Source organism: Melopsittacus undulatus, chromosome Z (assembly GCF_012275295.1).
Source record: "Melopsittacus undulatus isolate bMelUnd1 chromosome Z, bMelUnd1.mat.Z, whole genome shotgun sequence".
Taxonomy (NCBI): Eukaryota; Metazoa; Chordata; class Aves; order Psittaciformes; family Psittaculidae; genus Melopsittacus; species Melopsittacus undulatus.
Window position 1 is genome coordinate 64,408,307 of NC_047557.1, and position 23,834 is coordinate 64,432,140.

The 23,834-nt window shown below is 37.9% G+C and overlaps 1 protein-coding gene across 1 annotated transcript in view; it reads left to right on the plus strand.

Annotated features, from left to right (window-relative positions):
• SNX2 (sorting nexin 2) overlaps positions 1–15,578 on the plus strand; it is a 30,271-nt gene extending 14,693 nt beyond the window's left edge. The window contains exons 4-15 of the mRNA XM_031043116.1: positions 906–972; positions 1,181–1,224; positions 1,320–1,461; positions 5,247–5,325; positions 6,337–6,412; positions 7,689–7,802; positions 8,030–8,123; positions 9,836–10,041; positions 11,018–11,161; positions 14,053–14,133; positions 14,241–14,312; positions 15,090–15,578. Of these exons, the coding sequence (XP_030898976.1) occupies positions 906–972; positions 1,181–1,224; positions 1,320–1,461; positions 5,247–5,325; positions 6,337–6,412; positions 7,689–7,802; positions 8,030–8,123; positions 9,836–10,041; positions 11,018–11,161; positions 14,053–14,133; positions 14,241–14,312; positions 15,090–15,140 (1,170 nt within the window). The 3' untranslated portion in view covers positions 15,141–15,578. The remainder of the gene's footprint in view (positions 1–905; positions 973–1,180; positions 1,225–1,319; positions 1,462–5,246; positions 5,326–6,336; positions 6,413–7,688; positions 7,803–8,029; positions 8,124–9,835; positions 10,042–11,017; positions 11,162–14,052; positions 14,134–14,240; positions 14,313–15,089) is intronic.
• Positions 15,579–23,834: the final 8,256 nt, after the last annotated feature.

Consider the following 23,834-nt stretch of genomic DNA (forward strand, 5'->3'; position numbering starts at 1 on the left):
TTGACCTGCTGGTCACGCTCCTTTTGATGCAGCCCAGAATACGGTTGGCTTTCTGGGCTGTGAGCACACACTGAAGCTGGCTCATGTTCATTTTCTCATCAACCAACACCCCCAAGTCCTTTTCCACAGGGCTGCTCTGAATCAATTCTGTACCCAACCTGTAGCTATGCCTGGGATTGCTCCAACCCAGGTGTAGAACTGTGCATTTGGCATGGTTAAACTTCATAAGGCTGGCAGCAGCCCACTTCACAAGCATGTCAAGGTCTCTCTGGATGGCATTCCTTCCCTTTAACATTTTTAGCAAACTTATATTGTATGAAAGACTCTGAAATTCTGCATTGTTAGATCTCAGACAACTATCAGAAAATTTCCTGTTACTTTTCCCAAGCTCTCTGCTACGGAAAACCTTAAATAAAAAGGTCTTTCTGTCTTTTTGTTAGAGGCATATAGAAACATCACAAATGAGTGATTTTTTTTTTTTTTTTTTTTAAGCATGGTCTCTCCTGGCATTCTGTGTGATACAATGAACATACTCCTAAGATAAATACTTACTAAAATATTGAGGCCAACAAGTCCTGAGAAAAGGCTGCCATACTAAAAGCTTTTACAGGAAGGCTTCGGTCTTAGAATCACAGAAACATTTAAGTTGGAAATGACCTTTACAGTAATCAAGTCCAACAATAAACCTACCACTGCCAGGTCCACCGCATGAACTCTGTTGCAGTGACAAATTGTGTTAGAAATTATATTCGTTCAATGTTTGGTGTTGGGTCTGGAAGGGGTTTTTAATTAAACAAACATACTGATGTTTTCCTCCTCTTTCCTCTATACCCTTATTCTTGTAATCATACATAAATAACATTGAAGCACATAATCTTGTTAAATATGGCATATCTTTTTCCTAGATTGAAGAGGAAGCAAATGGAGATTTGTTTGATATTGAAATCAATGTATCTGACCCTGAGAAAGTTGGTAAGTTCCTCGAGCCTAGTTAAGTCAGATAGTATACTGTCTTATCCCTTGAAGACTATTCTGAGATTTTAGCATGGTTTCTTATTCAATTATCTTTTGGCAGTTATTAGTAGTCAAAAGGAAAGCTATTTTTTGTATATTTTGGAACAAAGTGTATGGAGGGATTAAAAAAATTTGCCCTGTGATAAGAATCTTAATTTTCTTACAGGAGATGGCATGAATGCTTATATGGCTTACAGAGTAACAACAAAGGTAACTAGTGCAACAAATAGTTGCAGATAACTTTGTATCAGAGCTGAGTGGATGGATCAGAAATTCACAACAAATTTATTTTTATTTTTTTGAAGACAACACTTTCCATGTTCCACAAAAATGAATTCTCTGTTAAAAGAAGATTCAGTGATTTTCTTGGCTTGCACAGCAAATTAGCAACAAAGTACATGCATATTGGTTACATTGTGCCTCCAGCTCCAGAAAAAAGTATTGTAGGTAAGTATAATTCCTGTAAGGTTGAATTTAACCATGACATTTAAGTACTGTAATAAAAATTAAGTATTTTAATACATGTGAGGCTTGTAAAATAAATAATTTTTCTGGACAAATATTACTTGTTGCTTATCAGGTGGTCTCAGACTCACACCACCTCTTTGTTCTTTATCAAATACTTTGTTCTCTGTTTTAGAAAAGTTCAGATTATATTGGAAAGATAAGTACTGGTCTCTTCCTAACTCAGACCAGCATTGATAATAAGGAAGACATTTGTCCGAATACATGGCCTTCTGTTTCTTATCTATCATTCCTTCTTTATTATTGCCCTTCAAGAGCTGATTAGTGTATCAAAACAAAGATGTTAAATGAGAGTTTATTTTTAACTTGTGCTGTTGGCAGTTGCCTGCAATATACAGAGCTTTATACATACTCCACTTCTAATACTGTTTCTTTTACTCTAATACTGTCTCTTTTTACCACTGTGAACACTAAAACCTCTACTTAATTCTTCTTAATTCAGAAGACACCTTGAGTAATGCTAGTCTATGTGAATGCCTTGAAGAATCAGATCTAAGAAGCATGTGTAGTCCATTGAAGCAACTTCAGTTTTATGCTCTAAGTAGTACGGGTTCTTTCATAATAACCAGGTCCTTAAAACTCTAAAACCTGTTGAAGTCTTTTCTCATATAAAGAAGTGATTGGACTCTAGAACAATGGTATGTGGGGAATGGCAGGACTCAGGGTTTGTTTGGTTTTTTTCCTCTAGTAGTTTTAAATGTAAAGCTAATGAGAGCTGCAGCTTTTCACATAAGTAGGAATAGGCACACTCAGGAGATGCAGGCAGCAGAAAGCTTGGAAAAATCAAGCTTTTAGTTCTGTGGAAAAGAATGGCATTTTTCAGTGGGACTGAAAATTTGGTCTGAATTTTTGGTAGTTCTTGAAAGTAGTCTATGAGTTTGTAATAACCAATATTTCATTTAACAAAAAATTAGCTTAATTACAAATGCTAACAGGGCTTATAAAGATGGAATAAGGTTTCTAGTGCCTGTTGGATGATACAATATTTAACTCATGTATGAGAGTGTGCGGTTACATGGAAATGTAGTACTTGCATCACAAATTCATCTGAAGACAAAGCTTGGACTGGGTTTGAGGTACCACTTGAACAAAGCCAGCATAAATATTTGATACACCTGGAAGTGTATAAAATGGTGAGACTTAATTGCAGTTTAAGCAAGCACTGGCTGTCATTTCAGATTCTTGTATAGAGACTTTGTTAAGCTACAGATAAGTTGGGAAAACACACAGATTCTGTAGGACATTTTCCAAAGAGCATGAAACTCTTGCTTTAAACTTAAACTTCTGTGCACAGGTAGTATTAAGTTCTGTACAAAATTATGTCGTTTCTAGGCTGATTTAAAATAAGGCATCTTAAAGCAGAGAGGTGACAAAACACCTGAAAGTAAGATGATGTATTTAAATCATGTGTTCATTTTTGAAGTCTTAATAGGAGCAGAATACATTCGCTGTTATGCAATGTATTGTACAGAAGTCCTTAGTCTATTCACTCTGTTACACTGTTGATAAGATGTGAAGTTTTAAGCTCTAGTTATATTTTGGTGACAGGCGGTTGGGGATGGTATTTCAGACCTTAGCCACAGATTCAAGTGGTCAGTTATTGACTGCAGAATAACAGGATAAAACTGAGTCAGTGGTGAGATGCCTCACTGCATATGTATGTGTGTTGGGAAATTATGTTTTCTGGATTTAGAAAATAATCTATGAAGTCACAGATCCTTTCCAGTGAGGAACTGGAAGAGTGCTTTGGCAACAGAAACTGCTTTTACACTTGCATTTAAATAGACTTAGATCAGCCGAGAAGTAAACTTGGCATGATACCTGGAAACAACTGTCAATATCACAAAGCAGGAATTAATCACATTGGACAATTGGTTATTACATATTAATTTTTTTCCTTGTTATCAAATGTAAAGGATCTTTTATATTTAACTGCAGCATTTCGTGCTTCCTGCAGTAAAATACTAGTGAATAATATGTAACGCAAAAATATGAGGTATATGAATTACCTCACCTTAGTACTTTAATCCTCGATACTTAATTTTACAGATAAATTTGAAGACTTACATTACAGTGTGTAGTATACATATAAAAAATGCCAATCAGACTTATATTCATGAAGTTACAGAGAAGGGAAAAGTAAGGCTTCAGTGACAGGTTAGGTAATGCCTTATTGTTCCTATAAGGATGCTGTTTGTCCCCTTGGTGGGTTACTGCGTGAAACTTATAAAGCCAGAAAGGACATCAGGAGAGGAACAACTCTGGGAAGTGTTGACCTGGCAGGTCACAGAGCACATATTCAGAATCTCAGGCTGAGAACTTTTAGCTGGAGAAGCACAGAACTAACAGAGCAGATCTACTCTGCTCTCATGAGACCTCACTTGGAGTATTGTGTGCGGTTCTGGTGTCCTCAACATAAAAAGGACATGGTACTGTTAGAACAAGTCCATGAGGAGGGCCATGAGGATGATCAGGGGACTGGTGCACCTCCTGTATGAAGACAGGCTGAGAAAGTTGGGGCTGTTCAGCCTGGAGAAGGCTGCGTGGAGACCTCATAGCAGCCTTCCAGTATCTGAAGGGGCACTATAGGGAAGCTGGGGATGGACTCTTCATTAGAGACTGTAGTGACAGGAGAAGGGGTAACGGGTTAAAACTTAAACAAGGGAAGTTTAGATTGGATATAAGGAAGAAATTCTTTACTGTTAGGGTGGTGAGGCACTGGAATGGGTTGCCCAAGGCAGTTGTGAATGCTCCACCCCTTGCAGTGTTCAAGGCCAGGTTGGACAGAGCCTTGGGTGGCATGGTTTAGTGTGAGGTGTTCCTGCCCATGGCAGGGGGGTTGGAACTAGATGATCTTAAGGTCCTTACCAACCTTAACTGTTCTATGATTCTATGAGTCTATGTTTGGACTGTGTCATAATATACCCTGCTTGTGTTAGGAAATAAGAATAATTATGAATGTGCAGTGTTTCATGGTGGTTTTGGTGGGACTCGGGTACCTAAACTCTTCGGGGTTTAGGTCTTTAGCAAGAAAAATGCTGACCTCAGTCTGATAGGTTTTGAGTTCTTGTGTTGCTGAGGTTGAATGTATTTCCCATATCACAGTGCATCAATAACTCTGGCTCCTCTGTCATAGTTTTTTTGGCCATTCTTGACTTGGGCAGAGGAAGTGATGTAAGACTGCATGGATTTTATTCTACCAGTTTTATTCTCCATTCAGTTCATAGTTGTTCATATGTTTCAGAGTTTTCAGAGCTGGTTAATTTGCCTTAGTTGACTAAAAATTTCTAGTTTAAGAAATTAAAGTGTAAGAGAATGAGAATATTGGTAGTAAACTTAATAGGTTTATAATGTGAGATTTATTTTACTATTCTGCTTTCTCTGGGTAACTGTTTTCTTCTTCTGAACATGAGTGACCAGTACGACTGTGATCTTCATTTAGGTTGTCTTCATAAATGAAAATTAAACCAGTTTTGTGTAACTTTTAGTCACAACTAGTATATTACAGGTAATTGCATATTTCACAGATCTGATTCCACAAAACCACACAGCATGCAACGTTGATGTTTTTTTCTGTTGCTATGTAGTGTTTTTCATTGCAATTTGACTTAAATACGTAAACTTGCGTGAGCTTTGTCTTCTAATCATGTCAGTTATGTTAATGATTGATATATGATAAAATCAATATGATGCTGTTTTCTTCAAAGGCATGACCAAGGTTAAAGTAGGCAAGGAAGATTCTTCGTCTACTGAGTTTGTAGAGAAAAGAAGAGCAGCCCTAGAAAGGTAATGTATGTGTCTAAAACTTGTTTAGCCTCAGAATGGTTTGTAATATACTAAATGGGCCCTGTAATTGGGGTCTGGGCCGTCTTAGATTGGTTCTGGAGGCTGTATGCAGTTGCCAATTTTTTGTGTAGAAATGGAATAAGTACAATTAATAATGGGAAAAGCAGCCTCATTCATAGAGAGGATAGTTAACTCTTTTCAAATGGGTTGGTGCTTAAAATTAAGATTGTAGAGATTCAGTAGGTAAGACTTCATCACTTTAGCTTAGGCATTTTAGATTTAAGGAGTCAAGGCATATGAGCAGTGTATCTGTTGCATAGAAAATCAACTCTTGGGCAGTAACGTGAAAGAGACCTTCAGTCACTTGAAAGTAAAATGGCCTTCTGACAAGCAGTGCATGGATGAGACTGGCTGAATTTTGGCATGAGATATATTTGATCTCTTTCACTCAGTGCTGGTATACCACTAATATTGTTCAAGTACCTTTGCTGTGGAAGGGTACTATTGCTGATCCACTGCATCATTTTCCCCTATGGGCATGACTAGTAAAGTCTTCAGAAAGTAACTGTTAAAACTCACATAAGTATACAGCTTCAATTTTGATATAAGTTTATAGTATTCTGTGTATAGATTGTTGTAGTGCAATCACATCATATGAGACCAACAGACCATGTAACAGTAAATTCAAAGGTTTTAGACTGTATATTGAAAGACCTAATAGATAATGTTTGAAGCTCTTGAACTTCTGGAGTTCCAGAGCCTATCTTAAACAAGAAATATGCGTAAATGTGGTTTGAAGAATCACCAGAAACAGAAAGGCATGAAGGGGCATGGAGACTGAGCTATCATCTGACCCTTTAGAAATTACATTTTAGGAGTATTCAAGCCCCATTAGATAATGAGGAAGGTTGTGTGCTGCATTGTACCTGTTCTTTAGATGGCCACTTTCCAGTGCTGTCAGGCTTATTAACTCTGTTTTGTTAGCTAATACCTTAATTTTTAAAATCATAGGTACCTACAGCGAACAGTAAAACACCCAACCTTGTTGCAGGATCCCGATTTAAGACAATTCTTGGAAAGCTCTGAGGTATTCAAGTTCTCTCACGTTTCCCTGTTTGTTTCTAAATATGGTAACCGACAAAGCTCTATGTTCTCTTTGTACCAAGACCTAATTCCCTAATTTGCATGCAGTCAAATTGGGCTGTAGCCTTCATGGACAGAATGGCACAGGCTACTTAGGGAATGGTGTGCCTCTGCCTGTGAGAAAAGCTATAGAGTGGTAGTGTCCAAAGGCTGTTTGCTACTGCTATCCACATGCGAGTTGGTCTGTCAACTCCTGACTGAAGCTTGTTATACATGCTGAAAATCCATAATTGATGTTACTGATTGTTGCATAAGATCAAGAATTAAACTGGCTTCTAAGCAGGTCTTTTGCCTCGAGGAGTCCGACTTAAGGTGTGTTGGCATGATAATGTAAAAATGCTAACAATGCTGCTGGCCAGGCTAGATGTTTTGTGAATAGAAAACTCCAGTCACTCATGCTATCAATGTGGCACCTTTTACGGTATTTAGTATATTGTTAAAGGTACATAATATCTCTTTATAAATGTGCATAGTGGATTCACTGTAATACCGAACTGTCTTTGGCCAATGTCAATATCTTAGTTATACTAATAAGTCACAAAGACTTCACTACTGACAAAAGCATCAATAGCTAACTTATGGTGGATTTGTCAATGCTGCTGACAGACAAAACATCTCATTGAAAGGTAAATGGTCTGACATAGGGGCCACCTTGTATGGCATATTCAAACTAGCCTGAATAATCATATCAATTAAATTTGTTATCCCTGAGGATTTCTAAGTACATAAGCAAATACTCAGTTCTCTTAATATGCATGAGGTGGGTTTTGAAATCTGGCCTGTGCTGAAAAGTAAAAAGACATGAACCTTTTATAATCAACACACAGTGCAAGCCTTGCATTACAATTAAATTATTTACAGTTTTGTTTTGGTTTTTTTTTTATCTGATTTGTTGTAAATCTAAGCTTTTCTGTTTCTGTAGTGGCAGTTTGTTTTCAGTAGTGTATAGGTGGTTAGTTTAGGACCTTCGGCTAGTTGATAACTTTGAACAAATGGGTTATTTGTTCCATTTAAATGTAAAGATGTAGAAGTAAATAGTCTGTATTTTTAAGTTTTCCTCTTGAGAATGTAAAAGTAGTAAATCTGAGAAATTAGATTCCACTATATTGTAACACATAGGAGGAAAGAAAACACTATATCCTTTTCTTTCCCCCTTGTGCCCAGTTAAACCTCCATCCTTTTAACCAGTCTGTTTGCCCTTATTTGTCATTCAATTCCAGCTGCCGAGAGCAGTTAACACCCAGGCTCTGAGTGGAGCAGGAATATTGAGGATGGTGAACAAGGCTGCCGACGCTGTCAACAAAATGACAATCAAGATGAATGAATCGGATGCAGTAAGAGCTGATTTTTCGGCTTGAATAATGAGATGAATTAATGAGCTTCAACAATTGCATTTTAAAGCTGTAGAAGTAGAAAATGGGTTATTAATTTGCTTATTGGCTTGAATTCTTAGCTTTATCAGTTGACCACCCTGGCAGTGCCTGGATAATTTGGTTCTTTAAAACCAGAAATGTTGTTGGTAATCTAATTTGTAATGCTTGACTCTTTCATCTTTTGTCAGTGGTTTGAAGAAAAACAGCAGCAATTTGAGAATCTGGATCAGCAACTTAGGAAACTTCATGCCAGTGTTGAAGCATTAGTCTGCCACAGAAAAGGTAACTAGATATTTATGTGGCTGCATGAACTTTAGGAAATGGTGGTGAAGTAAGAACTTAGTGTGTCAGAGCTCTTAATTAATTAATAGTTATATGAGATATTTTAATGCAAAAATCTAATTGCACCTTTTATTCAAACTGCTCTGGCATTTTTGTATACCTGTTTTTAATCTTAACTTTAGCCAAAATATCTATAATTCCTAAAGTTACTATATTGATTTAGCATACATATTTTTCTTGCAGAGATTCAATACCATACCGAGTAAGCGACCGTATCACAACAGACATGTCTAAATGTATCTTTATATCTCATGGCAAGGGTCATTTCCTTCTGAATATGAAGTGGTTTCATAAATCCATTTAAACATCTTTTGGTTCAGTATTGCACTGTTAACTGAGTTTAAACTCTTAAACGGGAATTTACTATTCTTAGATCAGCTACTCTTAAGGTAAACTTTTCTGGAAAGCTAAGTAGTCTCAGAGTACCAGCTTTTGGTTTACTTACTTTAGAAAGAAGCAAAGCCTGTAAGTTTATATTTTAATGACCTGTGCTGCAGTTTTGTCAAAGATTGCTTTCTATCAGATGATTTAAAACACCCAAAACATAAAAGCTTTGATTTATAGTTAAATGAAGAGTGTAAGTGTGTCTTCTGACACTACCATATTATCTTAAAATATGGGATCACCTTTCAGCTCTGCACTTTTGAAAGTGCTGAAGCTGTCCTAAGTTTCTTTCTCATGATTCTATCAGGAATTACTCTCAAAAAAACCAAACTTATTGGCCAGATGTCCTCAAGAGTAAGGGGTGTTTTAGGAATTAATAGACTGTGGAAGTCTTTGTTTACTATTGATTTGACACCTGCTCATACACTTGAAGGAGTTTTTGGTTTGGTTTTAGGGAGTTGTGTTTAAATTGTAGGTGTTTTAAATATCTAAAGGCATTTTGCTTCTATAAACATTTCTGCTGTTCTGATGTTTCTGTAGAGGTAACACAGTTGCAAACATACCTGCATTTTTAATCCTGAAGTAATTTGGATTAAACTTTTGCTCAAAGGTCCTTCATAGGACTTTGCAGGGTGACTTACATGTATTTGATGAGACAATTGCAAAGCTCAAAACTTTACCTTCATGGACATCAGCCATGCTGATATGAGTCTGATTATTTGTTTTTCTTTTAAGGCATGTCAGAACATGGCAGCACATTACAGTATGCTAAAGGTACTTCAGTCAATAGAATAGTCCAACAGAAATAAATTCCACTCGCAGGGATAGTGGTTTTGTGGAATGGTTGGGTTTTTTTTTTCGACTCTGAGCTCCATGGAACAGCTATGCTACAGACCTGTTAAAATTGCTCTGAATTTGCTCTGTAGGTGACTTGGCTTTTGTTTTGTGGGCTTGAATTTCCTATGAACTAGGCAATTGGAAAATAAGTGAAGTAGCAGGTTTTTTTCCATTTATTTTGCTGGACAGAATAGGCATGACATTTACAGGCTCAGCAAAACGTTTTCTACTGAAGAGAAATCTTGTGCAGTAGGTTTTATCCCGTTTCACTGAGATCTTGTGTATTTTATCATAAGCTTTAGGAAATAAAGCTTGTATTTTCAGCTGGTGAAGTTAGGGTTGAAATAGGGCAGGGGTCTCTGCTCCTCTGATCTATGCTACAGAGTAAGATAACTAACTACACTGTACGGAACATTACTTGTGTATTTCAGAGCTTTCAGCCAACACAGCTGCTTTTGCTAAAAGTGCTGCCATGTTAGGTAACTCTGAGGACCACACTGCTCTATCTAGAGCTTTGTCTCAGCTTGCAGAGGTTGAGGAGAAGATAGATCAATTGCATCAAGAACAAGCTTTTGCCGATTTCTATGTCTTCTCTGAACTGCTTGGTGATTACATTCGTCTCATTGCTGCAGTAAAAGTGAGTACTACTTGGAAAAAATACCGGTTTTCATGTTTAAAGTCACATTCCTCAATTGTAAATTTAGGGTAAATGTATAGGGTAGATTGGGTAAATCTTTAGATTTTTAGGGTAAATGAATTTGTGCATTTTTCACATACTATAACACAGTTAGGACTATGCTTCTGCATTAAATCTAGCTGAGTGAAATGAATGCATCCATGATCAGTTATTCCAATGATAAAAATGAATGCGATCAAAAATGGGAATGGACTAAGATCCTGACAAAATGTAAATGGTGAGCACCATCTACTGTGAGTAATATTAATTATTTATAGTACTTGAGGACACCATACATTACTGTGTCTAAGCATACTGTACTTGTTCTTTCAGGTTACTTATTTTTAAGTATTTTTATTATGAGAACACAATTTGTCTGTATTGGGTAGATAGTTTCTATAAATAAGAAGTAGATACAATTTGTATCATCTTATTAAAGTGAATAATCTATTTTAGTGTAGGTCATGCTGCACAGCATTATTAGGTTTTAATATGGGAAGGGGTGGCTAAGAATTTTAACTAGGACTATCTTTAAACTTGCCAGCTTGTCAAAGTATACTACCTTAGTCCGTTGCTAGCAAAAATGTACTGCAGTATATTCATGTAATCCGTATGTATGAGCAGTCTGCTAGAATCTGCACTTTGAGTGTATTTGCATAATAGAGCACTTTGTAGTCATTTTTGTAGTGTCTTGGTGGAATGAAGCACATAAAATGCTTTGGAGCACTAAGGTGTTTGCTCTGAAAAGGCTTCTGCATACCCTGTTATTTGTGGAAGGTATTGAGCTGTATTAGCATGCTGTCAAATGAAATGCAAGAAGACATGTTGTAGATACAGTGAGGTTTCTTTAAGTGTACTCATTCCAAAATTATATTTTCGTACTAGGAATTCAGATAGCTCTAACAATACCAGTTTTTTAATAAATTTGTCCTTACAGGGTGTGTTTGATCATCGAATGAAATGCTGGCAGAAGTGGCAAGATGCTCAGGTCACTTTACAAAAAAAACGTGAAGCTGAAGCAAAGCTCCAGCTTGCCAACAAACCTGATAAATTGCAGCAAGCTAAAGATGAAATAAAAGAGGTAATGTTGCCAAGCATTATTTTGGAGGTCAGACTTTCTACATTAACTCATTCATTCTGCACTGGTGCACTACTTATGCCTCTTTTTTGTTTGGTTGCTTTTTTGGTTTCTTTTTACAAATCACTTATTCGTTTGCTGTTTTCATATTTACCAAAATTGTTAAAAGGTATTTATTTAAAATATTAAATGTGTGCAGTTGTTACTCATTATAAGACCTGTAAGGCAGTTAATACTGTCCCTACAGAGTGTGGGAGATGGGAGGGAGGAAACATGGGCAAGTTAATGCTTTTACCTGTTAACAGATTGCTTGGGTAGAGCAGAGGGTACCTTTTGGCTTCTAAAGATAAAATCCAGTTAAGACAACTAATGGAGAACTGTTCCCATGTTTTGTTTAATTATGCAACATACCTACCCATATATATATATGTATATATGGTGTAATTTCAGTAAAAATAAATCTAACATGTTGAAGTGTCATAATTTATACACTTTCTCTATCATGCTTCACTAAGGAAATTGAAGAGGTAGGACAACTTAATTATTTAACATCAGTGCATTCTGAATATGCATCAGTATTCTTCCTCAAATAATGGGAGAACATTATTGCAGATTTCAAGCTCTCTTATGCCGTTAATTTTTTTGGCTTCATCATTAGTCACAAGCCCCATGCTGCTTTGTTCTTTCTGCCCTTCAATTTATTTTGCATATGGTATTGAAGTCACTCATTAACTTGGTTTTTTATTTTTTATTTTACTGGGAAAACAGTGTCACTCCTGTGACCATATTTTTGTTGGTTGCCTCTATTGGTGTCAGCCATCCCTCCAGTACACAAGTGAGCTGGAACGCCTCCTCAAAAATAATTCCTGAGTATTGGAAGTAGCGGGAAATGCTCAGTGACCATTTCTCAGTCCCAATATTGAAAGAGTTAATGATGTTGTTCCTGAAGGATTTATTTTTCCTAGATGATAATAGAAGGTTGTTAGTAAACCCACAATTTGAATATGCTGATTGAAGGTTATTGCTGCCTTTGAAATATGTTCAGAGTTGCTGAATTCTGCAATAGTAGTTCTTCTGGCAGAGAAATTGTGAAGTGGAAGCCTATACACAGCTTGAACTTCATACATGACTGCCTTTTGCAGATAAAAGGCCAAAGAACAGTCTTAAGAATACCTCATTAAATAAGGAGAAATTTCTGCTTGTCAGAAACTGTAAGATGGCAGACTGCTATTCAGTGATAATTTTTATAGGACCTCACATTTGGATTTGATGAAACTGGGATTTTGGAGGCCTGCAGAGGCTTTGACTGAAGTCTCAGACACTTCTGGTTGCTGTGGTAGGAAGGCACAGGCACTCTTAATCTGTCTTTTCCTTGACTGAGTTTTGTATTGTTTCACTTACTTAGTAACTCTAAAGGCTGTTCTTTTATAGAGGACATCCTATTATGACTTACTGCATAGCTTCATAATGTATGTCTGAAAAGGCAAAAAAGGTATTCTGAATAAATATAAACTAAAAATACAAACAAATCAATACTTATTGGAACATAGATTATGTTCATCTCATATCACAATAGTAAATTGACACTGCACCATAAAATGTTTTTGTGAGTAGATAATGCCACTGGAACAGGAACATGCTATATTTAAGTATGTCGCTTCTCAGTTGTCTTTCTCTGAGGAAGTTGAGTGTTACTGGATATATTGGCTCCCATGATTCAGTAAATATGTTGAGATGAGCAGATACAGTTTCATTTTAAAGATGTTAGGCTACATGCACCCAAAGTGTGAGGCCTCTAACTTTGAGGGTTTTTTTCCAGTGTATCTGTACAGCTAGCTTAAATTTAACAAGTAACAAATGTTTAAAAGAAGTTACAATGTAATGCAGATGATGAGCTCATGTTGTGTAACTGAATATCTTTTCCCATAAACTAAGGAGGAATGGAATCTAATGTCATGTATTGTTACATGAATGCCACACTCCCAACTCCTGCTTTCTTGTTTAGTGGAAACTGTTTTCATAGAAAGTATATGCTTTGGCTTGCTTAAGCAACATGCATTTTGACTGAAAAACTACTAAACATATCCTCAACAGCTTATCATCTGCAACATAAATATGTTAATTATATACTTCACTATAGGCTGAGATGAAGAGTTAATCACTTCTTCTGGGACCAGGAAAATACAGGGAACTAACTTTTGAGACTCTTTCATACTTGATTGGACAGGTAGCCACAGAAAGCTTACAGGTTTAGATTCCTTTTATAGTAGTGTTTGTAAATGGAATAGTAAGTAAAGCTTTAGAGATCCCTTCTGGTTTCTGTGGAATCTTTTTAAAAAATGTTACTATGTGTTCCTTAATTGTAATACTAAGGTATTTTTATGTTTCATCTACAAATAGCATTACCTTAGAGATACCATTGTTTTAACTGATCTGATGACAACTTATTACACAACTTATCATGGAATCATAGAATGGTTGGAAAAGACCTTAAGACCATCTAGTTCCAACCCCCTGGCACAGGCAGGGACACCTTCCACTAGACCAGGCTGCTCAAAGCCCCATCCAACGTGGCCTTGAACACTGCACGGGATGAGGCAGCCATATCTTTCTCTGGGCAACCTGTTCTAGTGCTTCACCACTCTCACAATAAAGAATTTCTTCCTTATCTAACCTACATCTCCCCTGTTCAAGCTTGAAAGTATTACTTTGAAACTGTCTTTGTAAGACCTTCCCTTAAGAAGACCAAAAAACCCTAACAGGTCCTTCTCAGCTCTTCAGTGACTATCAGTGATACACTAAAAAAAGTTCATGTGTGTGTATACACACATACTGATAGACTGAATGCACAACACAAAGTCTTATCTCTGCATGTCTTTCATTTCCTTTGCCAGTGGGAGACAAAAGTTCAGCAAGGGGAAAAAGATTTTGAGCAGATCTCCAAAACCATTCGCAAGGAAGTGGGAAGATTCGAGGCATGTATAATTTTGTCCAAGTAAATGACAGCTTTAATGTAGATAATATTGACATTCCAAGTAAAATTTGTTAAGAGGTTAATATGCAATAATTTATTTATTAACAGAAGGAACGAGTGAAAGACTTTAAAACTGTTATTATCGAGTACTTAGAGTCATTAGTGCAAACACAGCAGCAGGTAAGATAAAATTTAAATTTTGTACAACATAATATTCAATACTTTCCATATTAGGTTAGTTAAAAAAAATGGGCTTTAAGTATAGCCATTTCTAAAACATTAAGAGAACTACTTCTAATCTCTACTGTATTACAAAGTAACATAGTGATTGCAGTTTCCTGGCTATTGCTATGCTCCCTTGTGCAGCTCTAATTGAGGAAAGCAAGGGAGAAGCTCCCTTAGGGGTATGAGAGGGTCTTGTCGTCTTCTGAAACTGAAGTAATACTTTTGTTTATAGATTGGAGTAAATTGTAATGAGTGTGTGCTTAGACTTAGAGGCTTGTATCCTTAAATGTTTATTGTTCTTTTAAAAAAGTATAAGATCTGACTGAGTATTGTAAAGCAGTAAAATAGATTCCAGTGACTACCTAGAGAGTGTCTAGAGTTTTTCCTTTGTTCATTCCAAGAATATAACCCTTCAGTTTTGTTCCATGAATTTAAAAAAAAAATGTTATCCTTAGAGGTAAGAATAGCAAACTGACCTTATAAACAAATTCTGTATAATTGTATTCTCTAGCATTTTGTTCAGTGTGTGGTAACAACTGTGTTGCTATTAGCAGATTTGTGTATTTATTATTTGTATTTTCCCTTTCTTTATGTAATAACATGAATGGATAATATGAAGCACCCATGTTCTTATTTTGTCCACTGGACACAAGTTTACCACAAGAGGAGGAAGGTATATGTGTTTTCTAACATTCACTACTTAATAATGAGTGTTTTTCCCCTCTCTTCAAGCTAATAAAATACTGGGAGGCATTCCTACCTGAAGCCAAAGCCATCGCCTGAAAGAAGAGTATTCCAAATGACGAGACACTCTGGATGCTTGTCTTGGATAAAACTAAATTCCACAATGAAATCACTTTAAATCATCCAAATAAACCACACTGTATTTTAGAAATTAACATGTGGCTTTTTTATATACTACAGCGTTTTATTAACAAGCTGCATGTCCTGACCCTCTCTGAAGTGGACTGTGGCATGATGTTCTGCAATACATTGCTGAATTGAACACTATTGTGTCTTAATACTTGCACTGAAACGTGCACTGCAAGGCCAGAAATCTGATATTTTTGTTCTTTACAATACAATGTTCTGTAGTATGTTTACCTGATCTTTATGAAACAAATTTAGTTGCATTGATTAATGTTCACTTAAAACATTCCTGTACAAAAATCATGTTTTTGTGATTACAGTAATAAAGGGATGTACCTTACGAAACCTTAAGTGCTCTGGTTTTGTGTCTGTAGATATTTACTGATGTTCTTAGAAGCGGTACTTAGAATTGTAGGTTCATAGAATGGTTTGAGTTGGAAGGGATCTTAAAGCTCATCCAATTCCAGTCGTTTGCCATAACCAGGGCCAACTTCCAGTAGAGCAGGTTGCTCCAAGCCTTGTCCAACCTGGCCTTGAACACAGTCACGGATGGGGCATCCACAACTTCTCTGGGCAACCTGTGCCAGTGTCTCACCACCCTCATAGGGAAGAATTTCTTCCTGATAGTCTAATACAAATCATAGAATTATAGAATAGTTAGAGTTGGAAAGGACCTTAAGATCATAGTTCTAATCCCCTTGCCACAGGAAGGGACACCTCACACTAAACCATCACCCAAGGCTCTGTCTAACCTGGCCTTGAACACTGCAAGGGGTGGAGCATTCACAACTGCCTTGAGCAACTCATTCCAGTACCTCACCACCTTCACAGTAAAGAACTTATTTCCTATACCTAATCTAAACTTCCCTTGTTTAAGTTTTAAACCATTACCTCTTGTCCTATCACCACAGTCCTTAATGAATATTTCATCCCCAGCATCCCTATAGCACCCCTTCAGATACTGGAAGGCTGCTATGAGGTCTCCACGCAGCCTTCTCTTCTCCAGGCTGAACAGCCCCAACTTTCTCAGCCTGTCTTCATACGGGAGGTACTCCAGCCTCCTGATCATCCTCGTGGCCCTCCTCTGGACTTGTTCCAACAGTTCCATGTCCTTTTTATGTTGAGGACACCAGAACTGCACACAATACTCCAAGTGAGGTCTCACAAGAGCAGAGTAGAGGGGTAGGATCACCTGCTTCAAACTGCTGGTATAGGACCTTGCACTTGGCTTGGTTGAACTTCATGAGGCTGGCATCAGCCCACCTCACAAGTGTGTCAAGGTCCCTCTGGATGGCATTCCTTCCCTCCAGCGTATCGACCGAACCACACTGCTTGGTGTCATTGGCAAACTTACTGAGGGCACGCTCAATCCCGCTGTCCATGTTGCTGGCAAAGATGTTGAACGAGATCGGTCTCATCACCGATCCCTGAGGGGCACCACTCATTACTGGTCTCCAACTGGACATGGAACCATTGACCACAACTCTTTGCATGCAGCCGTCCAGCCAGTTCTTTATCCACCTAGTGGTCCACCTATCAAATTGATGTCTCTCCAATTTAGAGACAAGGATGTCATGTGGGACAGTGTTGAACACTTTGCACAAGTCCAGGTAGATGACGTCAACTGCTCTACCCCTGTCCATAATTTCTGTAGCCCCATCATAGAAGGCCACCAAATTGGTCAGGCAGGATTTCCCCTTAGTGAAGCCATGCTGGCTGTCACCAAGCACCTCATTGTTTTTAATGTGCTTTAGCATGCTTTCCAGGAGAATCTGCTCCAAGACTTTGCCAGGCACAGAGGTGAGACTGACTGGTCTGTAATTCCCTGGATCATCCATTTTCTACTTCTTGAAAAAGAGGGATATATTAACCTTTTTCCAGTTGGGAACTTCACCTCACTACCATGATTTTTCAAATATGATGGCCAGTGGTTTAGCAACTTCATTCACCAGCTCCTTTAAGAACCACAGATGGATTTCATCAGGTCCCATGGACTTGTGCATGTTCATGTTCTTAAGATGATCTCAGAAACAGTTTTCCTCTTTCAGTTAAAAACCGTTCCCCCTTGTCTTAGGGGGACCTTGACCCTTGTCAAGGGTTACATGCCCTTGTACAAAGTCCCTCTTCAGATATCTTCTGTGTCCCTTTTAGACTGTTACAAGGTCTCCCCTGAGCCTTCTGTCCTCCAGGCTGAATAAGCCCAGCTGTCTCAGCCTGTCTTTATAGGAAAGGTGCTCTCTCCAGTCCTCTGATCATCTTTGTGGTCTCATCTCCACCCCTGGCAGTGTTCAAGACCAGGTTGGATGAAGCCTTGGGTGATATGGTTTAGTGTGAGGTGTCCTTGCCCGGTTGGAACTATATGATCTTAAGGTCCTTTCCAACCCTAACTATTCTATGATTCTATCTGGACACAGTCGGCCAGGTCCACAACCCTCTTGTGTGGTGCCCCAGAGCTGAATATGGTATTCAAGCTAGGGTCTCATGAGAGTGGAGTATAGGGGCAGAATCACCTTGCTTATCTTGCCAGTCACGCTCCTTTTGATGCAGCCCAGCATGTGGATGGTTTCTGGACTGCAAACACGCACTGAAGCTGGCTCATTTTCAGTTTTCCACCATCCAAGACCCCAAGTCCTTCTCCTAAAGACTGCTCCCAATCCAGTGTCTGCCCAGCCTGTGTTTATGCTTGGGATTATTCCGACTCATATGCAGGACCTCATGCTTTGTTTTGTTGAAATTCATGAGGTTGGCATTGGCCATTGGCATTCCTTCCCTCCAGTGTATCAACAGAACCACACAGCTTGGTGTAATTGCAAACTTGCTGAGGGTGCACTCAATCCTACTGTCCATTTCAGCGACAGAGATGTTGAACAGTGCTGGTCCCAGTTACTGACCTACAAGGAATACCACTTGTTACTGATCTCCACTTGGACATCAGTCTGTTGACCACAACTCTTAAGTGTGATCATCCAGCCAATTCTTTATCAAGCAGGTGGTCCCTCCATCAAATCCATGCTTCTCCAGTTTAGAGACAATGATGCTGTGCAGGACAGTGTCAAATGCCCTGCACAAGTCCAGGTAGACAATGTCAGTCATTCTTCCCTTATCCACCAGTACTGTGGTGGCCATAGAAGGCCACCAAATTTGCCAAGCACAATTTGTCTTTAGTGAAGCTACATTGGCTGTCATCAATCACTCCTTATTGTCCATGTGCCTTAACATAGTTTTCCAGGAGGATCTGCTCCGTGACCTTGCCAGGCACTGAGGTGGGACTGATTGGTGTGTTGTTCCCCAGGTCTTCTTTTTTTAACTTTTTAAAAATGGGAGTTATATTTCCCTTTCCCAGTCAGCAGAAACTTCACCAGACTGCCATGACTTTTCAAATATGATGGATAATGGCTTAGCAACTTCATCTGCAAGTTCCCTGAGATCCTGTGGACACTGGATATTTGTGATCAAGCACAAGTAAACACCCAATACTGTTTCTAAACAGAATGGAAATCTAAATTCAGCTGGAAGATTACGCTGATTTATGCAGTGATATTGGTGTAAACCTTCCAGATTAGCACCTTCTGTGGTGAAATGCTGAAACTTTAAGCTTGTAACACCTTGTGCATCAGTGTTCAGCTTATAACTGCTTCTTGCAAAGCTCAAGTATGGAACAGGTTTATGATTAAGCAATTGATTAGACTTAACACTCAACTAAGCACTATGATATTCTTGACTTTAGCTTGCTTTGTGCTAATGAAAACTGACTGACAACTCAACATTAAACTTCAGATTTGTGCCAGTGAGACTAAAGGTGGGTACTTCCAGAATTAAAGGCTCAATTTGAACATGCAGTGCTCAAAATGGGCAAACATATACTTTCTTGACCTTTTTTTTCCAGGTGTTTTATTGAGCTTTCTTAGCTCTTGATTATTTTTTTTCTTCTATCAGTACTAAATATGATCAGATATCTTCTCTCTGTGATGAAAGAATGAGAAATAGCTTTCACATTAGTCTTTTTAGCAGGGATTAACATGACTTCCTTTTTCTACACTAACCAACTGAAAATGAAAATTCAGTTGTGTAGGGTTTGTTTTCTTTGTGAATTAAAAACATATGACATAATATGGCTCAAACTGACCACATAGTTACCTCTTCCTTAAACTGATGTTCAGTCCACAGTAAGTTTCTGATTCTTCAGTCACTGTCCCTTTTAAAATGGAATATTCTGCTTCATTATCAATTATTCATTTTTTTTAACCTCTCCTAAGGTAATACTTAGAATCTCTGGCAAAACATGAATCCATTACAACAACAAAAGTTCAATATTAAAACATGTAAGGACCTGAAGTTTCAGGTTGTTAAGAATATTACTGGTTACCTACTGAGGGGATTCTTCTTTTAAAAAAAAAATAAATAAAATTGTCCTCTATAGTTGAATGAGCTTGCTCACAAGTAAAATAATTTTTTACTTTACTGCTAAAACACTACATCTGTTTCCTGTCGTTAAGAAAATATGTCATTAAGAAAGAGAGTCTCAGAAGAGTATGGAAGGCAGCTTAGGCAGAATCCTTCTTGCAGGGTATTTGAAAACTAAAATGAAAGAAATACGCAAATGAAAATGGGAGAGCAAGGATAGATGAGATAAACCAAGTGGTTTAAAGAAATCGAGATAAGGAAAGCACAAGGAAGAAGGCGCAAATCTGGAGAGAGGAAATGCTTTATCTTGGCCTCACATCTGATGTGGAACTTTTATGGGAAGTCTCAGCAAGATAGAGGAGCACTGCACTGTATAAAAACCTGTGGTTACCTTACATTGTACTAACACATTGACTTTTCCCTCTTGCCCCAGCAACAAAAGTGCTCACACACTTGAGCTTTTCAGAAAACTACCTACTTATCAGGTCCAAACAGTGTGGCTGTTAGAAGTACTGAGTTCTGGATTTGATTCTGTGAACTCCTATGGAAAATTGACTAACCTCTCTGAAGTTATGATTCTGCCTGTCTTCTTTCCATGTGGTCTTTTTTATACTCACTAGCTGATTAAAGTGCTGTGTGATGTTTTAGAAAGAACTACACCTCTTTTAGAAAAAAAGCCATCTAAATCTTTAAGGGAATAAAGAGATTTAGATGGCTTTGTTTTCTAAAAGAGAATAAATACTGTTTTACTCAAAGTTTTATCAAGTATGTTCAATCTTGCTACTATTTACTTAGGAGCCCAGTATCTGTAGGCATACAGTGAGATACAGGTTTACTTAAAACCAGTCTTTCTTGTAGCAGCTGAAAAATCGGCAAACTGCGGTTGTGATCTAACAATCTTATTAAGGACTATCTCTTATTTTAATCTGGCCTCTTGTTCTGATGCGTGCATTGCTTATCACTTTAATTAGAATTGTTATGTGCATTTCTTTGCCTACTCCTATTCTGGAAATTAGCCATTCAGAAAGTCCTTAAGTCATGAAGATTAGTGGAAACTGATCTTTCAGAGTTGACTGTGTTCATTCCATTTTTTGCTCCTATGAATCATTCCAGCATGATGGATGGTGAATTCACCACGTATTCCCCCTATTGGAGGAATCACACAGTAAAAATTTTGGAAAAAAGAAACACACAAGTGGCCAACAAAGAGAGGAGGGGATTTGTTTTCCAAATATATTTTATTTTTAGATAATCTGAAAGTTTGATTGTGAAAATGCCACATTCTTATTTAAATTCAATAAATTATTAAACATTCAATTATTTGAGTGTGGCATATACTTCACTGATTGGACCTTATTCTAAACAGTGACGATGTTTCTGTAATCATGGAAGGTTAAGACGGAGTCTAATGACAGGCAATGGTTAAAACTGGAGTACAGTTTTAAAACTATGTTGGATGGGCCTTCAAGCAACCTGCCCTTGTGGAAGGTGTCCCTGCCTGCAGCAGGGGGATTGAAACTTGATGACCTTTTAAGGTCCCCTCTAACCCAAATCATTCTATGATTCTGCGATTCTATGATATTTATTTATTTATTTTACATTCTAGATCAAGTTAACTTAAGAATATAACCCAAAATACTGATATGTGTAACAAAAACCAGCATTGAAGACCAACACCTGCAGTTCATATCTTTTGGAGCCTGCTCAACAGCTGAATTTGGAGGTAGCCTATGTAATTGTTACCAGTGGAGCTCAACCCTTTTACAGTTTTGCTTTTAATAAAGGAGTTTATACATTACATTGGTTCAAATCAAGCTACATTTAAAATATATTCTCCTTACTTTGTTGCTTGTAGGAATCATTGTATCGTTTGTGCAATTAACTTTCAAAACCAAAAATACTGGATGGTTTTCAGCACACACTGATAGCTTTGTGAATGAATGTTTCTTAGATTCTTAATCCTCGATGTATGAGACAGAAAGACAATCCTTGGCTAGTCAGCCATGTGGAGAAATCCTATCTTTTCTTTAGATGTAACTTTAAAGATTAGACTACTAATGATGATGTATTGTGCAAATTAGGTATTTAACATTCCAAAACATATTGATGTATTTGAATTCAGCTCACCATGTAATCTTCCTTGTTCCTCTTGGCTGATGCACAGTCAAAAGTTCCATTATGTACTATTGAATTTGAAACCAGATTAATGTCTCAAACTTTTCTCTGTTAATAAGTTACATGGCATTAGGGAGAAAAGTAGCTTTTTCTTGAAATAATTGGTTATTAGAATGCAAACAACCATAAATAGTGTTCTGTGAAATTTTTCTACTGATTTCTCATCAGCATAAATGTGTTACAGCATAAATGGTGTAATTAGAATTGTACATTCATTTTGTATTGGGGAAGAACAGAAACTAAGCTTGAAGACTGGAGTCTTAACCAGAAACTAACAATAATGATAGCATGGTAATTTTTCTCTAGCATGCCCACATTTACAAGCCCAACTAGACTATTGTTATATGGCTTGTTGTCATGGTTTAAACCAAATCCTCACAGTACTCTCACTCACTCCCCCCTTTGCTCCCCCAACTCCCGGAGTTAGGAAGGAGAATCCAAAGAATGTAGCCCCCACGGATTGAGATAAGAATGGTTTAATTGCTAAGGCATAACACAAATCACTACTGCCATTACTACTACAAATAATAATGATAAAGCCAATAACAAGTGAAAAGAATACAACACCTCACCAGCCACTGACCCATAACTCACTCCACCCTGCCCAGCCGAGCACCGCGTGCTCCCTCCTCCATTCCCCTCCAGAGCTCCACCCTTTCAGCTCTCTCTCCCAGTTGCATCCTGGGCATCACATGCTATGGTATGGAATACCTCATTGGCCAGCCTGGGTCAGGTGTCCTGTCTCTCCTTCCTCCTGGCCTCCCTTCCTCCCCAGCAGAGCACGTGCTCAGAAAAGGCCTTGAACAAAAACACCCTCAAAACATGCTCGTTATCAAGCAACTGTTCCCAGCCCAGAAGTCAAAACACAGCACTGCACCAGCTACAAGAAGGAGAAAAAATGACTGCTACTGCTCAAACCAGGACACTAGTCTATCTTCGGGATGATTGTAATGTACTTACCAGTCATGCTTTAGGGGAAAATGGGATTTCTTATTTGACTCCCTTCAGTCATCATTGTGTTCCAAGGGTGTGGTTCCTACAGAGGAAGTACATGGGACTGGAAACCTGTTTACTCTTGTCACCACTAGCACAGAGCAGCACTGGGACTGTCCTGCTGGTCAACAGCAGTTGAGGACACTGGCTCAGCAGCAGTGTTGTGCAGAAACAAATGCCCCAGGACCATTTTGTTTGACTTCAGATAATTTTTTATATGTATGGTTGTTACAATGTATTAACAAAGTTTAGCAAAGTTAGTTTGTTTTAGTTATCTTGGTTTTAGTCAAAATCCTTCTGTATTGAATTCTTGAGGTCACAGGTCTTTGCTTAGAGCACAATATAATTAAGTTTAACTGGTAGTCAAACAATGAGAAATGGAGAGCTTGTATCATTTTTCCTCCTGATGTTACTAGTCTAGCAGGAAGCAAATTAGTTTTCAGAAGAAGTTTCAAAAGCTGATCTTAGAAGCAGTGAGATAGCATAACCACAGAGGTTAGATGAAAGTAATCAGCTGGTTTCCGTCCATTTTTGAGGTATGTCTTTATACTTCATTCTGCTTGTGTAAAATCAAACCCTGCATGCACATAAATTCGTAATGGTAGCTGCTTCTTACAAGATCAGTGGGAAATGGTGATATTGCATGTCTTAACCATTTAGCCTATGAGACTCTCCAGCATAAGGTTTTATGAACCTTACAAGGTGCGTTCTAAGGTGCTGCATTTAGTACAGCTGCGGTTTGCTTTCGAGCTCTTCCAAACGGTTTGGAGCTTGGGGTTAGCAAACTTGCAAATGTGAGGTGGGAGTGCTACCCTGTACAACATAACTGCCTACTAAATGAATCTAGTATTCTGCCTTCTGCTTTTTCCTCCATTACTTCTTAAATCATCAACACAGCTGCTTATTTGAGGGAGGAAGTTTAATTTAATTTGCCCAATGACTATAAATCATCTGTACTTCTTTAAAATGGTTTAGTTTTGTAGAATCATCGACTGATTTGGATTGGAAAGGACCTTAAAGCTCATTCCTTTCCAA